This window comes from Megascapheus bottae, chromosome 4, assembly GCF_031878675.1.
Source record: "Megascapheus bottae isolate mThoBot1 chromosome 4, mThoBot2.hap1, whole genome shotgun sequence".
In the NCBI taxonomy this organism is placed as follows: domain Eukaryota; kingdom Metazoa; phylum Chordata; class Mammalia; order Rodentia; family Geomyidae; genus Megascapheus; species Megascapheus bottae.
In genome coordinates this window covers 10,674,526-10,700,061 of record NC_143512.1, presented here as the reverse complement: position 1 = coordinate 10,700,061, position 25,536 = coordinate 10,674,526, and the positions used below count along the sequence as shown (strand labels likewise).

At 41.0% G+C, this 25,536-nt stretch overlaps 1 protein-coding gene and 1 pseudogene across 6 annotated transcripts in view; one reads left to right on the top strand and one right to left on the bottom strand.

The window, feature by feature from the left end:
- Positions 1-25,536, top strand: part of Arhgap26 (Rho GTPase activating protein 26) — a 457,842-nt gene that overhangs the window by 96,998 nt on the left and 335,308 nt on the right. For all 6 annotated transcript variants that reach the window (XM_090331301.1, XM_090331302.1, XM_090331305.1 and 3 more), the window contains exons 2-4: positions 18,345-18,440; positions 21,073-21,134; positions 25,417-25,488. In XM_090331301.1, coding sequence (XP_090187427.1) covers positions 18,345-18,440; positions 21,073-21,134; positions 25,417-25,488 — 230 coding nt within the window. The remainder of the gene's footprint in view (positions 1-18,344; positions 18,441-21,072; positions 21,135-25,416; positions 25,489-25,536) is intronic.
- LOC150063953 (small ribosomal subunit protein eS27 pseudogene) lies at positions 19,467-19,722 on the bottom strand (annotated as a pseudogene).

The following is a 25,536-nucleotide window of genomic DNA, read 5'->3' as shown; positions in this document are numbered from 1 at the left end:
CTTTCTCTCCCTCTACTCTCTCCCAATCATCTTGTTTTTTCCCCTTCCCTTCCCTATTTCAAATAAAAAAAAAGTATTTATAATATACCAGGTACCAAAGTCAGTTACAGTAACAACAAGAGCTAAACCATAAGGGGGGTAAAAAAGAGAAAAATAACTTCACATAGGTCAAAGTAATTTTTAAGCAAATTTGATGACAATTTTTAATTGTCATCAAAACTTTTCTTAAGTGTACAGGTGGAGGGAATTTTGACATCTACATACTATTGTGTAGCTACCACTGAAGTATTGGCAAATTTCTAATACCCATCTCTAAGATGGTTAGTTAACTTTTGTGCCATTTGTGGGGCTTGAACTCAGGGCCCAGGTGCTGTTTGGGAGCTTTTGTATTCAAAGCTAGTTCTCTACCACTTAAGCCACAGCTTCCTTTCCAGCCTTTCATTATTTTGTTTTGATGGTTAATTGAGATAAGAGTCTCATGGACTTCCCTATTTGGGCTGGATATGAACCAGGATCCTCAGACCCTAGCCTCCTGAGAATCTAAGGTTACAGGTGTTAGCCACTGGCTTAAAGTGTTTATTTCTATGTAGCTGATAAGCCACTTCTTCCTTGGCCTTTCCTTGGATGTGGATCTTTTATTTTTTTTTCTAGCCTTTATCTGAATCTTTATATCATTTTTGTTTGCTTACTTTTAAGACAGGGTCTTACTGTGTAGCTCAGGGTTGCCTCAAACTCATGGTCTTCCTGCTTTCTACCTTCTGGGTGCAGTGACAGGTAATTGCCACTATACTTGGCTTTTACTCTTAGGTTCTTGTCACTGTAAATTTCAGTGCTTACAGTGTGAGCTTGTTGAGTATCTGTCTGTACTAGCTTACAGCTTTAGGAAGTCCAGAAGCTCTGTTAGTTTTATTTAGTGTTTTATTCTTGTTGCTTTCCACATTCCTTGACATAAAGGAGATACTTGGTTAGGAGACCAAGAATGAAAGAGTAAACATCTTGCCAGAATAAATTCATTGCTGGGTCTGAATTAGAAGCAATGAAAAAGGAATTGTTCTTAGAGTTTATAAATTATTCTCACCCCCAGCAGAGAGAAATCAAAGGAACAAAAGGTGCTATGGCTCAAACGTGTCTCCCCAGAGTTCATATTTTGGATTCTTAATCCTCAAATCCATGTTGCTAGCATTTGGAAGTGAAACCTTTAGGAGGTAATTAGAGTTTGATGAGGACAGGGGTGGTGAGGCCTCCAGGATGTTGGTTTTACAAGAAGAGGAAGAGAGACTTCAGCTTCAAGCTTGATTTATCTTGCCACATGAAGCCTTGTGCTACATTATGCCACAGCAGGAAGGACCTTACCTGATTGTAGAGTTATGCTGTTGGACTTCCCAGCTCTAGAACTGTGAGCTGGATACACATTTATTCTTATATAAATGATCAATTCTGGGGTAGTCAATTATAGCAACCCCAAACAGGCTTAGATAAAAGCTTCCAAGGATCTGAATTACTTTCAACTTTATTACTGATGTGAGATCAAGTAGACCCTAAAAACACAGAGAATCTAGCATGATACAAGCCAGACCCAAAGATGAGACATGTGTGGACTGACTCTGTCATTCTAAGACCCAGCTGTTTTGTGGGAGGGTAAGTGTTTATGTTGAGGCTTCATTTTTAAAATTTGTTTTGTTTTGTTTTACTGCAAACTATTTCTCTATTCAGCTGCCATGGAGAGGAGGGAGGCCTAAATGAGTATATTATTAAGAAGGACCCTTAGATCTCTTTTTTCTCTAGCTTGTGGTTTCTTACTCCTCATCCCCAGTCATATATGACAATGAAATTTCCAGAGTCAGCTGTAGTTCCCTTAGAGAAGTCTCTCTTAAGGCAGAAGATAAAGGAAGACTCATAAAAATAATAATTAAAAATGACACAACCCTGCAGCGGTGTGTGGTGTGTAGTTTGGCCAGAGGGAAGTTAATATTTTAGAGCAGTTCTCTATGATGTAGAACTAGCAGAACAGGCTTTTAAAAGCCCCACTACAGAAAGAAAGGATAGGGATAGGAGAGAGATACAGCATATTTACATTAATGAGGTTGTTTTTCTACCTAAGGGGTACAGCAAAGGAAGAATACCAGATTCATTTAAGTTGCTGTTTTTATCTTCTTGGGGCTGCTGGTTGTTCTGTTATAAATGATGTAGAGGTTCCAGTGATTTCACTTAGAGACATCTCTGTTATCTCCTCTACTTTTTTTTTTAATGTGTGTGTGTGTGTGTGGGGGGAGTACTTAGGCTTGAATTCAGGGCCTTGTACTCTTACTCAGGTTTCTTTCTCATGGATGGCATGCTACCACTTTAGCCCAAATTTTTACTGATTAATTGGAGATAGTCTTGTGGGCTTTTTGCCCATCATGGCTTTGAACTGGGATCCTCAGATCTCAACTTCCTAAGTAGCAAGAATGTGAGATATGAATCACCAATGCCTAGCTGTCTCTTGCAGTTTAAAGTTGTGCTTTTTGCATATGTACTGCCTAGGACCAGGGAATCTTGTCTAGGACATCATAGTATAGCATGGGAGATAGGCTCGTGAACAAGATTGCTGTGTTGTTTTCAGTTTTGATGTAGGGTGTGTGGTTTATACTTCTCCATGTTTGTATTTGTTGTGCATTGGAGGCACATGATATGTTTGCTTCTTAACCTGGTTTTGTATCTTCAGTGATTTATTTGCTCTGAATTGGGCATGGAGGTGCTACAATATATAGTTGATTTTTTTCCAATGAATAAATGAATGATCTGAATATTAGAGCAGTCTTTTAATACCATTGTACTTTCAGCTTTAAGTGGTTACACAGGAGGCAGGCCTACTTATTGGGCCATGTCATGGAGAAGGAAGGATATCTGTGAGGCTATTCATCTAACTGTCCCTTAATCCCCTGGGCTGAGTTATGGAGTACCCTGGCTGTAGCGGTGTGCAGGCCCACCAGAGCTGGAAAGTTCTGAGAAGGGGAAAGTTTAGACACTATAGACACACAATGAGTGGAACTAGTATGAGCCAATGGAAGGGTAGCCAGGATTGTGTTTCTGAAGCCACATTTCAAAGGTTTTCCAGGAGGGAACATGTGTTGGTTGTTGATTGGGGGTAGGGCCTTTTAGGCAAAGGTGAACCTTTTTGAGGGTTATGGGTCTGGAGTGGAAAAGGAGATGGCCTGTGTGTAGAGAGCTAATGGGAATGAATCTGGAAGAGCAAAAAGGCTTTGTTGTTGTTGTCATTGTGACGGAACACTAAGGTGTTGGTAACTTCAAGGCCTAGGCTTCCTAAGAAGAGAAGTCTATTAGCTACTTAGGGGTGGCATGACAATTTAACACAAATGTATTTGTGTCAATTCTCACAGTTCTAGAGGCTAGAAACTTGAAATCTGGGTATCCACAGGGCCATGTTCTCTGTGGAGACTCTAAGGAAGAATCTCTTTCCTCTTCCTCGCTTTTCATGGCATCTTGCAGTCCTCGTGTCCCTTGGTTTGTAGCTAGCTGATTACTGAAATTTCTGCCTGTTTTTACATGACTATTTCCTTGTATCTCCTCTTGTGAAGGACACTAGTCATTGGCCTTAGGACTTGGCCTAATCTAATATGATATCATGTTGATTGATTACATCTTCAAAGTCCAAATAAGGTCACCTGGCAGGTTCAGGATCAACATGGATTTTGGGGATACTGTGAAACCCCTTACAGGAGGGTACTGAAATTGGTGGAGGAGTACTAGCAGGCTTCTCATTTTTCAAGGTTTCTGGTGGATGGGGCAGTGATGCTGGGTCTAGCAGCAGCTGGAATTCCTATTTCTTTTTTTCATATATTTTTATTATAATTAATAGAAGGGTTACATTATATTCACCAGATGGAAGGTGCATTCCTTCACAAACATTGATATCCTTTCTCATGTCTTGGTCCCCATTTCCCTCCCCCCACCACCGCCCCTCATTTTGGAATTCCTATTTCTAATGAGTGTCTAGGTATGAGTTTCTTTTCAGATACCTAAATGCAGCAGTGAGTCTGTGAGTGGCAGCGCTGCTCATGTAGGCCTTTAGGTCTTTTCTTCATTGAGGGGAACATGTCTCAGGAACACCTTGAGATAGGAGGAAGCATCCATGAGGGTAAAATGGCCAAAGTAATTAGTGACCTGAGTGAACAATGGCCTAGGGTTTTTCCATGGTCTTTCTCTTCTCCAAGAACAGTTTCCTGCTAGTTTCTTGGAGGCATGTTGCCAGGGACTTTCTGGGTCCACAGGATATTTCTTGCCTTTTCTCCCTTTCTCAGGTTTGTGTTACTAGCTTCTTCTAGTTCTCTGGCATTTAAACTTTGTATGCAATGCCTTCCTATAGGAGTGATTCTTAAACTGCTGGGGTATAAGAATCATCTGGAGAACTTGTCACAGATGATTTTAAATTGCAACAGGAAGATTTAAAATTTGATTCCAAGAATTTCTTCTTCAGTATGTCTGGGGGGAATCTGATAAGGTGAATTCCAAAAGCCAAATCAAGAAACACTTCCCCCCAGGATTTTATTTGTGGTTGTATGGGGAAGTTCCTTTAAATGATCGTTGATGTATTAGAAAGGATGACTTCTGCAATTACCTTGTATTAGTTGGCTCAATGCATCACCAGATTACATATTAAAAATTCTGGTAGAGATATACTAGTGTGTACATACACATGTAAATTCTTCTCTGAACATTGCTTATAGACCAATTGGGTCAAATATAGCATTGGTGGTACTTTGAAAACATCATAGGAATCTTCCTAGATGTGAAGGAAGTGAATAGGGAATATGTTTTTTTGTATCTTCAAGTCTAAGCCCAGGAAATAGGGTTCAGATAGTGCTGTTGAATGTTCTATGATCCAGCTTTTCCTTTCTGAAAACAGGGAACTATAAGAATTTGCCCTTTTTGTTACTATGCTTTTAGAAGAATCATGCCTGTCCAGGCAATGATCCTGTGATCGATCCTAGCACATAGGTAGGGGATTCATGGTCCACACCAGCCTGGGAAAAATGTGAGACCCTCGCTAAATAAATAAATAAATACTAAGAAAGTAAAACAAAGAACAAAAAATGAGTTATGTTCTTATTTCTATTTTCCTTTGTATAGTACTAGGAGTTGGATGTGGAAGTCCATGTTGTAATCTCAGCATTCAGGGGTAAAGGCAGAAGGTCACAAGTTTAAAACCAGCCTGGAATATATAGTGAGTCTGAGGGCAACCAAAACCTTATCTCCAAAACACAAAATCTTTGGAGCTTACAGTATGCTAGAGTTGTCACAACTCCCCTTCTATAAATAAAGTAGTCATGGCTCCTTCCTGCCCGGAGTTTATAATGTCATCAGGAAAAATACATACTAGACAACTACCTAAATCATAGGAAATTATCCATCTTATTAAAGGACAGGAAATTCTAGGGTGCTAAAGAGAGCCTCCCTCAGAGAGTGGGTGGGAATGAAAGGAGGCAGCTTCCTTCCCTGGGCAAATGACCCTTTAAGCAGTCTATCATGGGCTAAGGGACAGCACCTGGGTTGAAGCAGCAGGAGAGATGTAAGCAGAGGGAATAGGCTGGACCAGTTGTTGCGATTAGAGATGGCAGGATGCAGAAGGGATGACATGTTGGTCTCCCTCAAGGTCCCAATTGAGGAGAGGAGAGTGAAGGTAGCACAATCTTCCTAGAGTGTTCCTGTACCCAGGGCCAGCTGCTTAATCTGTGTGGGTCCCTGTTTTAAAAAACAACAACAAGCAAATTATATTAAAATAAAAAGCTCCTTTATTTCTTGGTCTCTCTATTGACTTGTGGTACTTTAAATTCATTATTTAATATCATTCTCCAAAAGCAAAATTGAAAAGTAGTATACATTCTTCTGTTACTTTTGTGTACAGTCAGACTTGAATCTCATATAAGATCAACTGATGGATTCACAGAATCACCAAAATTGGAATTTCTCATGAATTCATTTCCATCTTCTAAGAACAACAAAAGTGTTGCATGAGATTCTGCTTTTCTTTCATTTGTCCATGCCTGCACATCCTTAAGCATGCCCTCTCCTATTTAGGAAGGACTGAAAGGACAGGCGCTACCGTGGTTGCCTGCTTTTTCCTGTCCTTGTTAGTCAAGGTCAGTGGCTGGCTTATCAGGGAAATAACTCAGGATTGCTGAGCCACTTGAGTTTCCTAGACCACCACTGTTTTCTTGCACTTACTTGGTGAGTTTTGGCTGGGTGCAAGGCCTGGTCACTCAAGTTGTCAGTGTCCCCTGAGTAGCTGTGGATATGCCCAGTCACTTTGCCAAGCTCCTAGAATTTGTGGGTCCCCCAAAATTCTGTGCTAAGTCCATGAGGTGTGTACTTGGGGCTGCAAAGAAACCCAGTGGGCACTGTGGTACCCAAGCTGTACACATCTCCATTCACACATGTGCTTCACTGTCTAGACTTCACTTACAAACTCCTATTCAAGGATAAAATTGCTCAAAATTTATCATTTAAAATTCTGATTACAAGCATCCAAGCAGCTCTGCACATTGCATCCTATGAAGCTTCCCTGCCTGTCCCTCAGCACCCATTTTTCAGCTGCCCTGTGAACCTGAGTCCTGGACTGACTTGGATCTGCGTGTCAGAGATTAACTGGGGCATAATCTGTGTTGGCAGCCCTTGCTCAGGTCTATGATCCAAGAGTGCTTGGTTTCTAAGCACCTAAGGCAGCTGTCCTTCTGTGGGGAGCCTGGTTTCCAGATAGGTTTCTGGGCAATTGGCATCAAGCCATTCATCAAGCCCAGGTGCCATGAGCTGGGTTTTTACAAATTGGGTCCTAAATAAAGCTGCTTTCCTAGTGGGTTGTGTAGCTTTTGGAGTGTTAAGCATGACTCAATGATTCTAGCATTTGTGATCTTTCAGTTGAATTATGTTCCTTCATTCCACTCATACTATCACCAGGTTTTTTTCCTACCATGGCATGAATGACTTGCTTTAGGGACATTTGTAAATCTATCAGGAACTAGAAGTCGAGCTTGCCCCATGAAACTCTACCTTTGCAATCTGCAGTAGCTCTGTTGTTGATGCTTGGTCCAGAATGCTCTGTGGTGATAGTTCTTCAAACTTCAGCATTAAACTGCCTGGGAAGCCCAGTTGCTTGAGCCCTAGTCGCAGACATTGCAATCAAGGCAGTCTCTGGCAAGAAATTCTATATTTTGAGATACATTCATCTTGGCCTCTCCTATTCTGTGGTCTCTGGAACAAGGGAGGGCTCTGAGAACCTGATGGAGTGGGATTTCTTCCTTGGACTGGGAAAGAGTTGATGTAAGGAGGCAGGAACCTGGATATTTCTTGGGAACTTCTGAGGAAGTGAACTTTTTTGTCTAGTTGGATCTCTCTGTGTGGTGTCAAGATCACCGCCTCCCCTGAGGTGCAGTACAAACATGACTCATTAAACCAGGGATAAAAGAAACTGAAACCAATTCTGAGAATGTTATTAGGTGTGGCTCTCTTGAAAGTTGCTAGGTACTTCTTTATTCTTCTTCTTCTAGAAATGTTCTTTTAATCCAAAAGAGATGAACAGATTTTCCTTGGTTAATTGAACGTATTCTGCTGCTGGGAAGCTGCTACCTGCTTCCTGTGGTGTTAGTGTGGAGAACATCTGAGCTGTTGTAGGGATTAGGCTGATTCATTCAGAATTCAAATTTGATATGGAACCCCAAGGAAGGAGGGCTTGAGGAGGTCAGTTGAGTAGGGGTTTGAGAAAAGGTGGGAGACAGTTAGGTAGTTGAATTGTCTCTCATCTTTCCAGACATAAATCAGCCTAGCTTTTTATTTATTACATAAAACTGTCGAATTCAAATACCTATGGTTTATTGAGTGTGTTAAAGTATACCCATGCATCATCTCCATATCCTCCCCCACTCCCCCAACCTACAGGATGGAACATTCCTTTTAGCTTCATTTCACACAGGTGGAAAACTGAGCACAAGAGGCCCTGTAGGTGGCTGCTGTGGGATTTTGCACTTTGGGAGTTTGTTCCAAACCCTTTTTTCATCCATATTGGGCTAATTGATGACCTTGATTTATTTCTCATGCTGTACTTTTTCCTTGGCTACTCCCAGGTTCATCTCAGTCATTGATAAGAGCTACCAGAGCTCTGTATGTCTGATATTAAAGTTACTGTCTGGTTTCTGCTGTTTGTGACTTTCTGGATTAACCACTGAATGCCAGTTAAGCCCTGGTTCTTTGGGCTGGGTGATTTATCAGTTTCTTTTTATCCTTGCTAGGAAAGGTTCTGGGGTGAAAGGGAAGTGAAAGGTCATGGTATCTCTGTATTTGCTTTACCATGAGGGTTCTTGCTTGTCTGGATTTGTTCAGTATAGATGTTACTTTAGAGATCCAGAAAGAGGCAAGTGTGAGGGAATGGAAAGACAGTAGGTTGTAGAGTTTACAGGTGTTGAGCTGTTTCTTCACAAGTTTAACTCAATGGGAAGATTCAGAGAATAGAAAGCGCTACATCCTGGCTGGAAATCTATTATGAACCCTAATTCAGTATTTTTCGGTATTGTTCTTAGGAATTTCAAAGGCTTATGACTCTTTTGGTAAATCTGCAGATATTTCTGAAGTATCATTTTTTTTTCTTTCTATATGAAGCATATGAGAAAGCACTAAAAGAGATGTCAGTTGTTTGGTAGCTTCCTGATAGATATGGTGACTTGTGTATGTGAAAATGTTTTCCAAGTTCTGGATTTACATATGGATATTTGGGTCCTGCCTTGGCAAATCTGGCACAGGCAATGCTGTTCCAATTTTTCAACTCCTGGATTTTTCTGGCTCTTTGTCTCATCTTCAGATTATTGGCAAGATCTTTCTTTTCCTTATAAACTTCTTCCAAGAAGGTCTGGCTTTTGCTGTAAGCTTAGGACAATAAATTTTCACATGGTATACGTCACCCTCTTAATCTAATTGAGCCAAGCACATCATTGTGAAGACATCATTTTATTTGGGGGGTATTAGTTGCTATGGTTATTTGCTGAGGCTAACAGAGCCTATGTTCCCTCAATTGGAGTTTTGGAATCTGCTTTCTGAGAATGACATAGAGGTGTGCCTTGCTGTAGGAATATCCAGTATAGACTATATCATTAAGAAACAGAAGGGGGAGGGGGAGAAGAGGGGAGAGGGGAAGGAGGAGGAGAAGGACAGAGGAGGGAGGAAAGAAAGAAGATGCATTTGATGAGTTTGGATTTTCTTAAATATTCCCTTCTCCTTGCACTGTATGAGGCATATTTTTGACAATTTATTAATAATCAAATAAAATAAGAGTTTGCAAATAAAAAGAGACGAAAGAAGAAAAGATACTTAGGGTAGAATTTTGTCGTAGTCTTCCCCTCCTCCTCCTCCTCCTCCTCCTCTTCCTTCTCCTTCTCTTCGTCTTCTTCTTCTTCCTCCTCCTTCTTCTGCACTGTCCTTGGGCTTTCTCAAGGCTAGTGTTCTACCACTTCGGTTACAGCACAACTTTTGGCTTTTTCTGTGTATGTGGTACTGAGGAATTGAACCCAGGGCTTCGTGCATGCTAGGTGAGCACTCTTACCGCTAGACCACACTCCCGACCCCAAAATTTATTTACGAATTTTAATTATTTTTGTCAGTCCTGAGACTTAAACTCAGAGCCCCACTGTCGCTGAACTTCTCTTGCTCAAGTCTAGCACTCTACCACTTGAACCACTGTGCCACTTCCAGCTTTTTCTGTATATATGATACTGAGGAATCAAACCCAGAGCTTCATGAATGCTAGCAAGCAGTCTACTACTAAGCCACATTCCTAGCTCTATTGAAATCTATGAAGAGGTGCTCTCCGGAAGGAACTCAGAACCTAGCTCTTGTTAGGCAAGTGTTCTACTTCTGAGGTTCTCCCCTTTCTCCTCTACCCCTAAAGCCCAAATACAGTTATTTAATTCTAGCCACCAAGATGAGAATGAAAGGAAATTGTAAATTTGTAAATGCTTCAGGATTTTCTAAAGTACTGGGGGGGGGGGAACCTTTAAGTGCTCTAATGAGAACTAGAATAGGATTATTTGATTACTTTGGTGACTCAATGAGGCAAAAGTTGCTCAATTCTCATGCTAATGAAGACAGCTTTTGTTGATTTTCTTCTCTCTAACCTGCTGGTAAACTTCCACTGGGGCTTCTGTTTTTCAAAGAAAGGCAGGTTTGCCAGCTCCCCTGAGTTTTGCCCTAACACATTTTTCCCCCTTTCTTTCCATTTTTTAATTCATACAACCATCTTGTGAAAGTCCACATTATCCTTGTAGTTAAAGAGAAACGTGGACAGTTGAGAAATCTGTCAGAAGACACACAGCTGGGAAGTGAGAGACCCTGGGCTTTGCATCCTTGCTAGTGAGGCCCAAGTATGTCATGCTCTTGAATTCTCCTGTGGCAGAATTGGGGAGGGGGAAGCAGAATGATTTTACTTGGAAATACCCTCTTCCCAGCTCTTTCCCTCCTTCTTTTTCTTTCTTTTTACATTTTCATTTGATTCTTTTTTTTCCCCAAAAAAGAACGTCTTTGTTTTCTAAGCAAATAGCAGTTTTCCTTGAAAATAGCAGTTTTCCTTGAGAAACTTACCCCATACAATGACTTTCTCTTGCCATATCTTGGAGCTCCACATGGATATAGCTGTTCTAAATACAGTACTTCAGTTCTACCTGCCCCTTCTGATTTGTGTCTAGGTGGAGCTTTTTGGGGACTGAGATTTGTCCTCCTTGAGCTGATGCAGATTAAATCACTTGATGCAGTGGTCATAGATTCGACACCTACTGTAGGACATAAACTGCCATTAAATTTGTTCTAGGCTGAGGATGTAGCTTGGTAGCATAGCCTCTTCCTATCCTGTAAGGCCTGAGGATGGATCCTTAACTCCCCCTGTCCCCCCAAATGGGTGTGGCCTTCTTATAAGGACAAGCTAATATTTATAATCAATATATTAAAAGCATATAAAGAACATAAAGTAAGTGAACAGATATGTTTGAATCTATATAAATACAATCACCTGTATTTTAAAATACAGAAGGTGCACTTGGAAATACAAATGCATTTGCATACATTGTTTCTATGTAATCCGGTTATCTAATGACCAGTGCTATAACAAGACTGGAGTTTTCAGTAGAGAGCAGTTTCCTTATCTCCTGGCTAAGCAGTGGTTTGTGAACACAAGTAAGGTTGCTCTGTCATCTAGCTTTCTCACAGGAAGGAGATCTCACCACTGAATGATCTCATATACAGCTTGCTGAGCTTGTAGGTGTGGGTATTCACAAATTGTAGGCGTCTCCTTAGTAAAAGACTTAGTATTTAAGATAACCTTATCATTCTTCTCTATAAAAATATAGTTTCCATCTCCTTAAGGGACAAAGTTTAGATTCCTTAATATGGCATTCAAACCCTTCTGTGGTTTGATTATAACCTTCCTTCCTAGCATCACCTTCTAACCTTCTAGCTAAACTTCCTACTATTTCTGGGTGGACCTCCACTTTTGTGTTTCTTTGTTCCCTGTCTCCACTTTTAGAATACTTTCCCAGACCTTCCTCCCTGCCCTGCTCTCCTCCCTTGTGAACTTTTCTGCACTTCAGAATAGGCTCCACTCAAATGCCACTCCCTGTTCTTTTCTCTTTTTTTTTTTCCCCCCTTTATGAAGTCTCCAGTGGCCCCAGCTGGAATAATATCCTACTTGGACTTCTGCTGCTATTTTTTTTACTTCTGATTGCCTGGATATATTCTTCCTTAATTTGAAGTTATATATATATATATATATAAATATATATATGTAAATATATATATATATTAGGCCTTTCTACATTGAATGATTTTAAAGGTATGGAACGTATAACTCCCATCATTTTATTTCTGCATACATGGATAGATTCTTAACTATTAGAAAACATTAGGCAGTATAGTCAAGAGTTTTGAGTGGGTACAGATTTCTTATGCTGCCATTTATTAGTTGTGTGACCTTGGACAGACGAGTTAACCTTTCTGAGCCTCAGTTGCCACATCTGTAAATGGAGATAATACTCTATTAGAATGTTGTTGGGATGGAGTGATTTAGTATGTTTAGTAAACAGAGATGTAACATAATAAAGAATTGGATACATTAATGCATAATCATAGCCAAAATGATTTATAATAAAGATGACTTGGTAGTCATATTTTTCTTGACGATATTTCCATGTAATGAAATCTGAAATATCCTTTGTTCTACCTGATTTAATTTTAAACATCAGTTTGCACAGTTTCATTAACCTTGGTTCTTTGTTAGAGAAAGAAAATTCCAGAGTCTGTGCTGCCTGTAGCCTCATTTAGAAATACAGTCGTAAGGAAATGATTAGAGGAAGAGCACATTGATGCATATATCATCAGATCATCCATCATATAATATGTGTATGTGGCTGGTGTGGATGGAGAATATAGGTATCTTTTGCTGCAGGGAGATAAGTTTTCTGAGCCAGAGTAATCTTGATTTAAAGAATTATCAGCTCTTTTGGGCATGCTTCCCCTCCATGCCTCAGGCTTGAATATTTTAAATTAAGCGTGGCCAGGTCTCTCCCTCTGTGGCTGATGAAGCACTGTGTAGACATTGTCTTCCTCAGGTGAGTATGTCTTCATTGGAGGGAAGGGGTATTTCCCAGGCACTGATGTTAAGGCAGGCTGTCATTTCTCTTTGAGAAACTCACCTTCTAGGCATGGTCTATTGCCACCTAGTGGCCACAGGAAAGACTGCGACACAGAAACTTGACATGCCTTGGGGACTTTTTTTTTTCCCCCTTCTGGTTTTGTGATTAAAAACCTTTTTCAGTTTTGCTAGTTTAATTATAGGGATTTGAGACATAAAACTGGAATTTACCAAAAGACTATCACTTGTTTTCTCCTTGGCTAAACACACTGAACTAGGTTTACAATGCCACATGTTATGTTAGGGAAGTGCCATTTTTCAAGCAGCTTCTGAGAGGATGGCTTCTGTTGGCCGGGTTCTGTTGGCCTGCATTTGGAGAGAGCAGTCTATTGGCCCACATTTGGAGAGAGGACAACTCTCTCAGTTTTGACTCTAGGTTGGGGAATGTGTTGAAAGGGGAAAGGAGACAGGAGACAGGAGGCCTGTGGGTGTTTCTGGCACATAGCTTGTTTGTAGTTCATTTCTCTAGATTCAATGTACAGAAAAAGGTTTGGTTTATTATCCAGACTGGTAGTGGGTCTCCCACCAGCTTGTGGAATCATCCTCAGTATTGACTACATTAGGGGAATGTGATTCCATGTTAACCATTCTCAAGTTTGACCAAAATATGCTGCCTTATTGATAGGTTTTACTTGTCTGACATGGACTTGGGAGGTTCCCTTTGATGAAAGCAGGCAGAGTACCCAACTGCTTTTTCATTTTCTTTCTGTTACATCTGCACTCAGCCTGGCAGTATACTGGGCTTTGGGGATAGAATGTTCAGCTCGTAAGACATCTTATTTGCATAGAAGTTACTAATGAAGGAATATCTGAATCAAAATACTACTTGAACAAAAATAAAACTGCTGTGAAGAAGTACATAATACTCAGAAAATAAAACATAGGGTACAAGTTTGATCAGTTATAAGTGATAAGGAGGGAACTTTTGAGCTGATAGCTACAGGGAAACTAGATAAATGGTGATAGATAGGTATGAGAATACTGTAGGCACTGCAAAAGCCAGAACAAGTGGAGCTCAGAGAGGAGTAGGATGGGCCATACCATGCAGGCAGGGCCTCTCAGGTCTAGAAAAGGTTTGGTCTTCATACTGGGGCTGCCACAGTTGGGTGGAGAACTAATCAGGGGACATAGTGAAGTTTGTGAGTCAGGAGCTGCTGGTGTTGAAGGGGAAGAGTGCTCAGGACGCAGATTAGGCAGGCTTGGGAATGGGCAATTCTTATGAAGCAGGATGTCATGCAGGTGTCAAATGGTGTGGTAAGACAAATAGTGGTACTTTTTATCATCCTTGGATGGCTCTTTTAGGAAGAGGATTGATGGAGAGAAAATTGGTTTTGAATGTGTACAGCTTCATGGGGGAATGGAGTGAAGAAAAAGCTTTTCTAGTTTCTCAATGCTGGATCCTCTCTGGTGACTCTGATACCTGTAAGCCAGCTTGTTTTGGTAAACTCAGTAAAGTCTGTACAGTAGGCTGTAAGGGTCTCTATTCAGCTCTGTCCTAGGCACTGCATGCATTATCATATAAAGCTGCTCTGAATAGTTTGAGTCATTGCAAGCACAAGATGGTAAGACACAGAGGGTAACTGTATTTGGTATTTAGGAAAGGGAGAGGTTAGCATGAACTGGAGATTGGTTTTCTGTGTTTTATGAGGTCCATTTCATTATAAGCTCTTACCTCAGCAGTTGGCTTTCAGAAACTGTAAACACTTTCAAGACTTTCTAAGCCTGGAAAGATGTGACTGGGTAGTAGAAAAACTTAAGGGAACTAATATGCAATTTGAGTAACTTTGGAAGGCACAGAAATGTAATCAATTGACAGAAAAGAAATAATTGTAAGTTTTGAGTTTTCTATTATTTTGTTATATCAAATTTTATCCAAGGAGTAACTAGAAATTGTTTGACCTGTGATATTGCTGGGCAAATACATGTGAAGTTAAGATCGATTTTGGTTTGTGGAAAATTGCAATACACTTTTAATTTTAGAAAGAATTTTACTTGGGTTAAAATCTCTTTTCCTCTATGTAGATGAGTGTTTGTTTGCTGGCTTTGAGAGTAGTCTCTGAGGGCCAACACTTCTGACTGCCTTGGTCTTCTCACTAGGAGAGACATATCCTTGTCTTCCCCAGATGTAGGCAGTGACAGCTGGGCTCTGCTCTGGCTGGCTTTCTACTTTTCTAGCAACAGCTGTTCTGCAGAGTAAACATTATTGAGTTGGCTTGGCACCTTGCTGTGTCTTGCACTGCTTAAACATGAAAAAGTAAGGTTATCCGAGCAGGGCCACAACTCTTGGCACGCATCCAGCTGGAGCCAGTCTCTCCTTCCTTGTTGCTTCTCCTTACTGGAATGTGTACATTAGAGTCCGGTATACATCTGAGTGAATGCTCCAGGATTAAATCTTTGGGGGAGAGGGAACTATACATCCAGGGTGATGATTTATAGAAGTTACCATCAGCCAGTTTTAGTTGAAATGGTTGAGCTGAATGTTTACGGCCCTATTATTTTTTTTAAAAATCATATTAAATTATCTTTAAGTAGTTGTACAAAGGAGTTGGTTGCCAATTCATTTGCATGATGCATCTTGATCAGTGTCACTCCTTGCTTTATTCCCTGCCCTCTCATTCCAATCCCACCTGTCTCTACAAGTTTTCTAGTTCCATTTTTATATGCATACATTGAGTACTGTATTATAACTGCATTTTCCTACCCATCCTCTATCCATCTACCCCCCCCCCCCTTCTACATTTTTTAGTTCATTAATTGCTTGATGGGCAACTAGGCTTATTCCAAACACTGGCTTTTGAGTATCCTCATTTTGATGTCTTCGTTATTGATTCAAGTAATACAGAGGGTTATCTTAATGGGCTGAGGCAGCAGTGTCCCCATATGTTGCAGGTATCTTAGTTCAGAGGAGTTTGCTGAAATCACCTATGTCTTCTAGGTGTCTGTGTGCTGTTATGCCAGTCCTTTAACTTTTGTGAGTGATACACACAGGTAGACATGTTTAACTTCCTGTGTCCTGTGACTGGATTTATTTATTAGGAAGGAATAACCTGGCCTAAGTCCCACAGGTACCATCAGATAAGTTGATTGAGCCTTCATGTCTAACCTGAGTTAGTTGCACAGTTGGTAAATGGTACAGTTTGAACCCTGGAGCCAATGAGTGTTGGGGTGAAAGCAAGAAGGTGGGCTTGATCAGCCTCTTACCACTCCTCATAGAACACAAATGAAGGAGAGAGATTTCCCTACAACAGGCCTGATATGCCTTCACTCAGCCTGGGGCATGCTTTCTCAGCTAGTGACACAACAGGTGTCTAACTTCCCCAAGATAAGCTCCTTTACAGGTTACTTACTAAGTCCAAGGTAAGCTTCTTTGCAGGTTCCAGTAACTGGAATTCTCACTGCAGCCAGCTGTCTTCACTGGCCCAGAGCCTTATATTGTTGTCCATTCCAGTCCTCATTGCCTCATCTTCTACCAGCTGCACAGGACCCACATTACTTCTCAGGTTGTGCTGTACAGGGTGTGTTCTGTGCTATTGGACAGTGAAATCAGGTTACCTGCTCATCAGCTGCTAGATTCTGCCTCTGGTTAACTGGGGCCCCATGGAAGGATCCACAAAGGCCTCCTTGTGCATTATAAGCTGCAACTCAGTCCTCAGTGGCAGCTGCCTGGCAGCACAGCTTTTCAGGTGCGTCCTGGAAGCTTTCCCAGAAGCTAGCTTGCATTTCACCTTTTTTCCACTTCATTGAGATGATTGTCTAGCACAAGTTTTTCTTGGCCTAATGAGAAGGCATAGGAGAATTATCAGGTGGACAGTGAAGCAAACCTGTTCATTTTCTTTGCTCAGGCCCTTCTTTGTGAGTTCTGATTGAGGAAACATTGGACTGAAATAAGACCACGCACAACCATACCTACATTCGATGCACTCGCCTTTTGGAGCTCTTAGAGGGATTTTTACTCTCTCTTGCTCTTGTCTGTCTGTGACCTCCTCTTTCCTTTTCTGAAAGCTTTCCTGAAAGCCTCCCCACAATGTTCTGACTTTCAGACACACCGGTTTCTTTCTTGATTTGCCAGGAAGTGATTCGTGCTCTGAGAGATGTTCTCTTCCCTGCCCTTGCTGGCTCGTTATTAGAAGAGCCTCTTTTCCCTGCCAGAATCTTTTTGACTTTTTGTCAAGAATTATTCCACAAAGGTGAATGAACCAGGAAGGGACTGAAAGTTGGCTCCTGGTTTGTTGTTGTTTGTTTTTGTTTTCCTAACTCAGTGCCCTCCTCTTGTGTCATAGAGCAGGATATTTTGCATAAGAGCCTGCTAGCTGAGGGCCCATGTCCAGGATCTATGCAGGAGCCTGAGCCCCAGAACTGAGCACAGAAGTCTGGCCAGACCCTGTCTCTCTTACTAGCAGTGATTGCTTGGAATGAGCATGGGGGCTTGGATTTAGGCACAGTGCCCTCAGCTTCAAGTATTCAGCACACACTGGGCAGGGTGTGTTGCTAGGTGTCAGAAGAGGAGACAAAATCAAAATCCTCATGGCTGAGGATCATAGATACATATATATTTATGTTGATAGCTAAAGCCAGACTCCCCCACAACTCCAGTCTTCTTAAAACCAGACCTTATTACCAGTTGTGCCTCACATTTCCCTCTACTGGGAGTTGGAGCATAATACCATTTCCCTCTCCATGAGGGATGCTTGTATGAGGCTAATTTGAATGATTAGCCTAATCTGCAGGAAGGCTGCACATGGAATTAAGTTAAGCATGTTGTACTGAGCAGACTTGTCTGTCAGGCCACTTAAAGGTACCCTAGTTGGTTTTATATCCTTAACAGAAGCTGAGGGCTCAGAAGGGATCATTGGCTTTTATAATTTCCTTAAACAAAAGCTTAGCTTTTTTTTTTTCCCATAAGTTTGGCAAGGGCTTCAGAGGGTTTTCATTTTATATTCCATGTGGTGGTTTTTTTTTTTTTTTTTTTAACAGTACAAACATTGCCAGTGCTTTGTTTCTGGTAGGAATGGATGTGGCCTTCCAGAGAAGTGGCTCAGGTTGAAGTTTGTTAGACACTGGGCTTGTGAGAATGGCAGGTCTGAAAATTTGGGCATTCTCTGTGCTTACATTTTAAGAGGCCAGGTATGCTGCAGAAATAGGACAGCTCCAAGCTCCTTCCTTCCATCTTTTCCAAGGCTCCCTCCCTAAAGTCGGTCTGTGTTGTGAAGTTGATTGGTAAGAATGGATTACTGAATCAGATCTGTAGGCAGCCATAATGAAACCACAGGAAAGTTTGGCAAGGGGTGGTAACCTGATGTTGACTCTGATCCTGGCTTCCTTCTGTTCCTCCAGAGGCAAGTAGATTCCCATGTATCACATGAAAATAACAGGCCTTACTGTATGCCTGGAGGAGATCTAGGACTACAATTCATTAAAGTCAGTGAAACAAAATATACCTTTTAGAGCAAATCAGTGCTTTATATTATAAAAGAGTATTTACTGTTTTGACTTTATGTCCATTTGTGTTGTACAATAGTCACAGGACAAAATGTTCTCACTGCTACATTTATTGAACAACTAAGAAGGAAACCTAGATACATTTCAGTAATTCCTTTTTCCCCCGCCTTCTTTTTCTTCCTAGATTTGTCTTCAGCAAAGCGGAAGTTTGCAGATTCCTTAAATGAATTTAAATTTCAGTGCATAGGAGATGCAGAGACAGATGACGAGATGTGTATAGGTAAGTCAGTTTGTGGAGTACAAAAATGCACCCTTGTGGTTCCAACTACCAGTGTCTTCTGGGACAGGAGGCCCGGAAGTTTAGTGAGATCAGAGGTCCACAGTGGTGGCATAGAGATAGAGATGTATGAGGGTCAGTCTGGGGACTTGTCTGTGCTTGTCCTCATTTTCTAGGATCGTCTATCCCTTTAGTTGAAGGAGAAAGTTGGAAGGTTTTGCATTGGGGCTCTCTACTTTTCTTCACTGTTTTCCTTCTGACTGGTTTTGTGATGTTTTTCCTACCAAGCACAGTAGTAAGAACTTAAGGCACAAGTTAATGCAGATAGATGAGATGAAAATTAAACCATAGGTTGCAAAATGATACCTCATTGGTTGAGCAAATGAACCATGTAGGCATGGTTTATTTGGGTCTCAGGGTGTGTGTATGTGTGCGTGTGCGTGTGCGTGCGTGTGTGTGTGTGTGTGTGTGTGTGTAAGAGCTTTTTATTAAGTTTGTTGGATTGTATTTTATAGATTAAAAATTCTTAACACTAAGAAAACAAGTCACAAACTTTACCTAGCGCCTTAACTTTTGAATCAAGCTCTTATGACTTATTCAATGAGCCTAGGTGGATAACAAGATCCCACATAGATGTTTTAAGTTACTTGGCCACTTACCTCAAAAGGCTAGCATTCTTTTCTTCTAGTTGTCCCTGAATACTTGAGGCAGGACGTTCCTAACAGTTAAACAAGACAGTGAACACGATATATCCAAAATGTGTTTATTGAGATGGCTTCCCACTCATCTTGGTTCACGGTGCTTTTTTTGTTTTGTTTTTGTTTTTTTTTTTTTGCCAGTCCTGGGAACTGAACTCAGGGCCTGAGCACTGTCCTTGGTCTTCCTCAAGGCTAGTGCTCTACCACTTGAGTCACAGCACCACTTCCGGCTTTTCTATGTATGTGGTACTGAGGAATCAAACTTGGGTCTTCATGCATGCTAGGCAAGCACTCTTGCCACTAGACCAAACTCCTAGCCCTCACAGTGCTTTTAGTGCTGCTTCCTTCTGAAGGAACATCCTCCCTGTAAGCCTCATTTTTCCTCTTGTAGGCTGGCAGAGGACAATGGAGCAACCAACACACAAAACTACTGTTTATGCATGGCTAAAGACCATGGTGATTTTATAGCATCTTGGGCATTTCACATCCATGAAGTAGGAATTAGGGCTCTGCACCAGGTGCTTCTTCTTGTGTTTCCTCTTCTTCTCTTCAGGGGAGGGATGAAGGAGATCCTTTTCAAGAGGCATGTTCTCAGGAGGAGTCATCACAGCCAGAAAGAAAGGCTGGGTCTCTGTGTTTAAAAAGAAATTAAATTGCTATATAAGTTGTATTTATCTAAAATACTAGTTTTCGATCTTCTTTGGACAGTCTGAGAATCCATTCCAAGCTCTAACATTCTGGCATGGTCACAAGATTGGAGCAATGTAGCTGCCACTGTGTGTGGATGGGGAGGGGAGCATAGCGTCCAGTTTCTTTGGTTCCTACTCCTCCTTTTGCTTCCTTAGTCCAAGGCTGTTCATCCCTAGGATGCAATGCTTTACTTTGTCACCTGCTTTAACTCTATATGCAGTCCTGATCATGGAAAGATTGGCAGAGTCAACACACCTTTCCTTTCCTAGGTCTAGTTAATTAACTTTTTCCTTTCTTTGGTAAAGTTTGAACTCAGAGACTCTTATCTACCAGGTGGGTGCTTTACTGCTGAACCATTCCCCAGCCCTTGTATAGTGTTCTTTATTCTTATATTAGACATTTTGGTTTAATCCATTAAAAGAGAAAGAACTGAAAAATCTGGGGCTGAAGCTAAGCTCAGTGACAGAGCAATGTGGTTAGCATGTGGTCAATGTCTAGCAACTGCCTTACCCCTCAAAAAAAAATCAAAAGGGCTATAATGAAGTCATTCACTCTTAGACTGCTTAGTGAGTCCCTGGCACCATGTGGAATGCTAGGATGTGGCGATGGGCAAAGACAGCTTGGGAGGATGCTGGGAAATACATCCTTATAACTTGTAATGGATGGATGCTTTTCCTGACATTGGAGAGTTCTCAGGGCCACTATCCTCAGTGCTGCTGCCCTTATGAATGTCTCTGGCAAGTGAGACCATATGCATGCTGCTAGCTGAGTTCTATTATTGAGTGTCTTCAGGACTCTGCCCAAGCAGATGCCAGCGATGTGGCTTTTGATGCCAGCAGCACTATTTGTTTAGTTTTAATGTCAGAGAAAAGGTTAAGTTCTGACGCAACCTCACAACTAAAGGTTGAGGAGGTTCAATCCTGGACAGGAAATCCTTCAACTCTTAACTGAACTCTGTCCCTTGCAGCCTTGCATCTGGGAACCTGCCAGTGTCTACCAGACCTGGGAATGCTCAGGAACAGGCAGGTCTCTTCCTTGAAGAAATACTTCCCCAGCTAGAGTGCCAGATGCAATTAACCTGCATTTGTGGGTCTTTAATGATAAAAAGATAAAAAGAGCCTTAGGAAATAATTGACATAACACTTGTGTGTGTTTGTGTACAAGGAATTTAAATTCATAGTACAGTTGGAAAGGCTCTATAGTCCCATTACTTTCCTTTTACCTCATGGTGCCTTTCTGTCTTCCAGCAAGGTCTTTGCAGGAGTTTGCCACTGTCCTCAGGAATCTGGAAGATGAACGGATCCGGATGGTGAGTAAGACTGGGCTGCTTTTGGTCTTAGACATATGAACACTAAAGGAGCAAGGGATTTATTGTCAAAAGACTCATAGTCTTTTGGCAGTCAACATTTTGCCTCCAGAATGCACTGAGCTGTGAGGTGAGTTTTGAATATGAAGAGTGGAAGCTTTTTGTAAATGCTAAAGGCCAATAACTAAAATTTACCTACATCGCCTAGCAAGAGTGAAGTCCTGAGTAAAACTTCAGTACTGGAGGGAAATGGAGAGGATGTACATTCACTGGAGTCTCTATGTTCAGAGTTGGAACTAATTATTATTATTATTATTATTATTATTATTATTATTATTATTATTATTTGGCTGGTCCTGGAGCTTGAACTCAGGGCCTGAGTACTGTCCTTGGGCTACTGCTCTACCACTTGTGTCACAGCACAACTTTTGGCTTTTTCTGTGTATGTGGTACTGAGGAATCAAACCCAGGGGTGAAGCTTTTGAGCAATTTAACTTTTTTCTTTCTTTCTTTTTTTGTTTTTTTTTTTGTTTTTGTCAGTCCTAGGACTTGAGCTCAGGGCCTGAGCACTGTCCTTGGACTTTCTCAAGGCTAGAACTCTGCCACTTGAGCCACACCACCACTTCTGGCTTTTTTCTATGTATGTGATACCAAGGAATTGAACCCTGGTCTTTGTGCATGCTAGGCAAGCACTTTACCACTAGGCCAAACTCTCAGCCCCGCAATTTAATTTTTGAGAGACTCAGGCTCTTTACTAGAAGAATGAGGGAGAATTGTGTCCTGCTTTGCTCCTTCTTTTCACACCTTATCAAACTTGTTCCAGGACCCCTTTGAGGCTTCACTTTTACTACCACAGAATCTGCTGAGAGCCAGTAAATGTCAGTATAAGCACTATAAGAAAATCTTCAAAGAGATAAATGCTGGTCTCTAGGTTCGTAGGAAATACTTTCCAAGTAGCATTTAAAATGCCCAAACAAATTGTTTTGTCGTGTTCAAGTTCTGCAACATTAGGAGCCACTTCTCAGTCCCTAACTTTGCCTTTACTGTACACAATAATAACTAAATCTTCTGTCTTTATATGAATTGCCTAATTGTATATGAGTCAAATATTCCAGAATACTACCTATTGTGAATGATTTTTTTAACTTAATATATTACCATCAAATGTAAGCGCTTGTCAAGTTTTTGTTAAAATAAAAACATTGCATATAAAATAAATAAAATGCCCAAACAAGCTGGGCATAGTGAGACACATCTGTGATCTCGGCTACTTGCGAGGCAGATATCAGAGAACTACAGTTCAAGGCTTGTGAGAGTCCCATCTGAACCAATAGGTAAGCATAGTCGTATGTATGCCAGTCATCCCAGCTCTGCAGGAAGTATAAATAGGAGGATTTTACCCCGCCAGTCCTGGGGGGGGGGAAACACAAGACTCTATCCCCAAACAACTAGAGCCTAAGAAGGGCAAGGCTCTGAGTTCAATCCCAAATACCACCCCTTCCCTGAAAGAAAAGGAGGGGGAGGAATCAAAACCAAGTTTTCTCTTTCTATAGCAACAACCAATAAGCACTATGCATTGTATACCCAGTCCTTTTTTTTTTTTTTTTTTAACTTTCACCTTGACTCTGTAAAGTGGTATCTATGCAATCTGCATTTTCAGAAGAAGATACTGAGGCATACCAGGGTTTAGTTGCAAGGTTTATAAGTGATATAATCTAGACTGAAACCTAAATTAGAATTATACCAAAACATGTGAATAATAAAAAAAAAAAAACTCCGAATGGAATAGAAGGCACCCTGCTCTGGGAGAAAGAGACACTGCTTCTCTTGATTACTCTCTGCTGGATGTTGTCACTAGAAGCAGGAGGGTGATGGTAGCCACAGAGGCAGGATTGGTGGTGGATGGAAGGAGGGAAGCATTGTGTGTTTGTGCACGTGCTTGTGCCTGAGAAATGGAAATGGTTCTTTTTAGTCTAATTCTTGGCTGAGTCAGTATTTGGGGGTGGTGGGAGGGGAGTAATGAGAGAATCACCATGAGCACCCTGTGGGCCATGGTAATCTTGCCATGGCCTGTGGTAAGGGAACAATGACCAGATTATACTTTTCAGCTTGCTCCGCAATTTCATTATTAATGTCAGTGAATTGAGTTTCAGCTGTCTGCATCTGTGTATCTGGCCACCGCCAGCCTCTTCTCATCCTGCAACAGCTTCATCATCAATTCAGATCAGCTCAGTAAAGCTGCATTATGTTTGAGGATATATTTTCTTTTTCTTTTTGGTAGTACTAGGGTTTGAACTCAAAGCCCTGTGCTTGCTAGACTGGCACTCTGTCACTTGAGCCATGCATACAGCTCTGAATTTTTGCTTGTTATTTAAAGATAGGGGCTTGGGTCCCACCCTGGCACATGCTAAAACCATTTTCTCCCTACTTTAGACTTCTTATCATTGCTGAGATCTCAAGCACACACAACTGTGTTCAGTTTTCCTCTGTGGAAATGGAATCTCATGAGTTTTTCTGCCCACACTGATCTGGCTAGGATCCTCCCGATACTAGCCTCTCATGTAGATTGGGATATGATAAGCATGTGCTGCTGTGCCCATCTATGGGTTTAGAAGGGACTTTGTGATCTTTTCTGCCTAGGCTGGCCTAGAATCAACTGTAGTCCCCTAATGTGAGTTTTCCAAGTATGTAGGGTGATGGGGTGTGAGCCACCATTGTCTTGCATATCCTTTGTTTTCTGAACTTCAGTTTATCCTTCTAACTCTGCATTTACAACATTGTATCCTGATAATCACTGGATGTGTTGGTACCCATAGTAGATGTAAGATCCTTAAGAGAACGGTCTCTGTGTCTCAAACATCAAGCACAGTGCTTGGAATTGAGTAAAAGTTAGTTATAGAATCTTAGATTGAAAGGGACCTCATTCTTCTCCCTGTATAATCTTTCACTGGACAGATAGGAAAATGTGGGTTTGTCATGGTGATAGCAGCCATTAGTGGGCCTAGAGAAAGCTAGTATGACCTGCTTCCCATATGAGCAGTGTGATTGGGACAGGGTTTGAATGGCCTGCTTTCCATGTGAGCATTTGAGTGTTTTGTATGATGAACTTTTGTTTATTCGGGCCCATACAAATAAGTCCAGGGAATTAAAAATATAGATGGGAGCAAGTCCAGAAACGGATTCAGTTGGTCTGAGGTATGGCCTTGTAAAAACTCTCCTGGTGATTTTAAATGTGCAGATAATATTGACTCTGACTTAGGGACTCACCACATTTTTGTGAGCTTTAGACGCTTGTAGATAATTTGTGAATAGTCTTAAGCTAGTGAATGAATGAAGTAACCTTAAGCAAAGATTAAGTTCAGTGCCATTACTACTTTCCACTGTTAAAATGCACTCTTCTGAAATAAGTATTCTCAAAACGGAGAAAAGACAAAACATAATACATTTGGAGACCTTTCATTCATTGTCTCTCACATTCTCCAGCCAGTTCTTTACTGTGTCTGTCTAAAGGCTTCTGGCATTTACTTTGTTGATTTTACTCAGAAGAATATGCTTGTGATTGAGAAAAAAATACTGCTTTGCTGCAATGAGATTCTCAAAGTAATTACTTGAGCAAAGTGCTCAATGAGTAAAGATTGTAAAATATTGTGCTGCTGTAGAAAAGAACATAAAATCTTACAGTAGGAACAATTCAGCTTACTCATTTAATGAATGAGAAAATTAGAGCCCAGAGAGGTTAAATGTTTTACCCATGGACACACAGTTGGCAGCCAATCAAGAAATAATTCATTCATTCATTTAGTCATTCAAAAGAGTTTTGAGTGCTCCTTTGTTTCAGCAGTGTTCTGAACTTTGGGAAGAATGGTGGATGAGTATTTATGTGTGTTTGTGTGTATGTGAGTGGGTGGGTGTGCGTGCGTGCGTGTGTGCGTGCGTGCGTGTGTGTGTGTGTGCATGTGTGCCAGCAAACTTCACATAACATTTTGTTCTTAGAAAAGCACTTGGTATGTTAAGTAGCTTACATTTGTGGTCAGGGAAGGCCACCACAGATAAGCCACCTTTAATCTAAAACATTGATTATAATACTGATAAAACATTGATTATAAACTGATGAACAGCTTTTGTTTTAATATGTCATTTGTAGTGTCTGGGTTTTATACACAGTAATTTGGGTAATATTGCTTATTGAAACTTTCATCCTGGGGGATCATTTTGTGATAGAGCTGCCATGAGTTTTTATTGATCCTGTTTTTTTCCCTGTAACCCTCTTGATTTTCTTCAACAGATTGAGAATGCAAGTGAGGTGCTCATCACTCCATTGGAGAAGTTTCGAAAGGAGCAGATTGGGGCTGCCAAGGTGAGAATTTAGTAAACGATGTCCTTGGATTTAGGGCAGAAGTCTGGA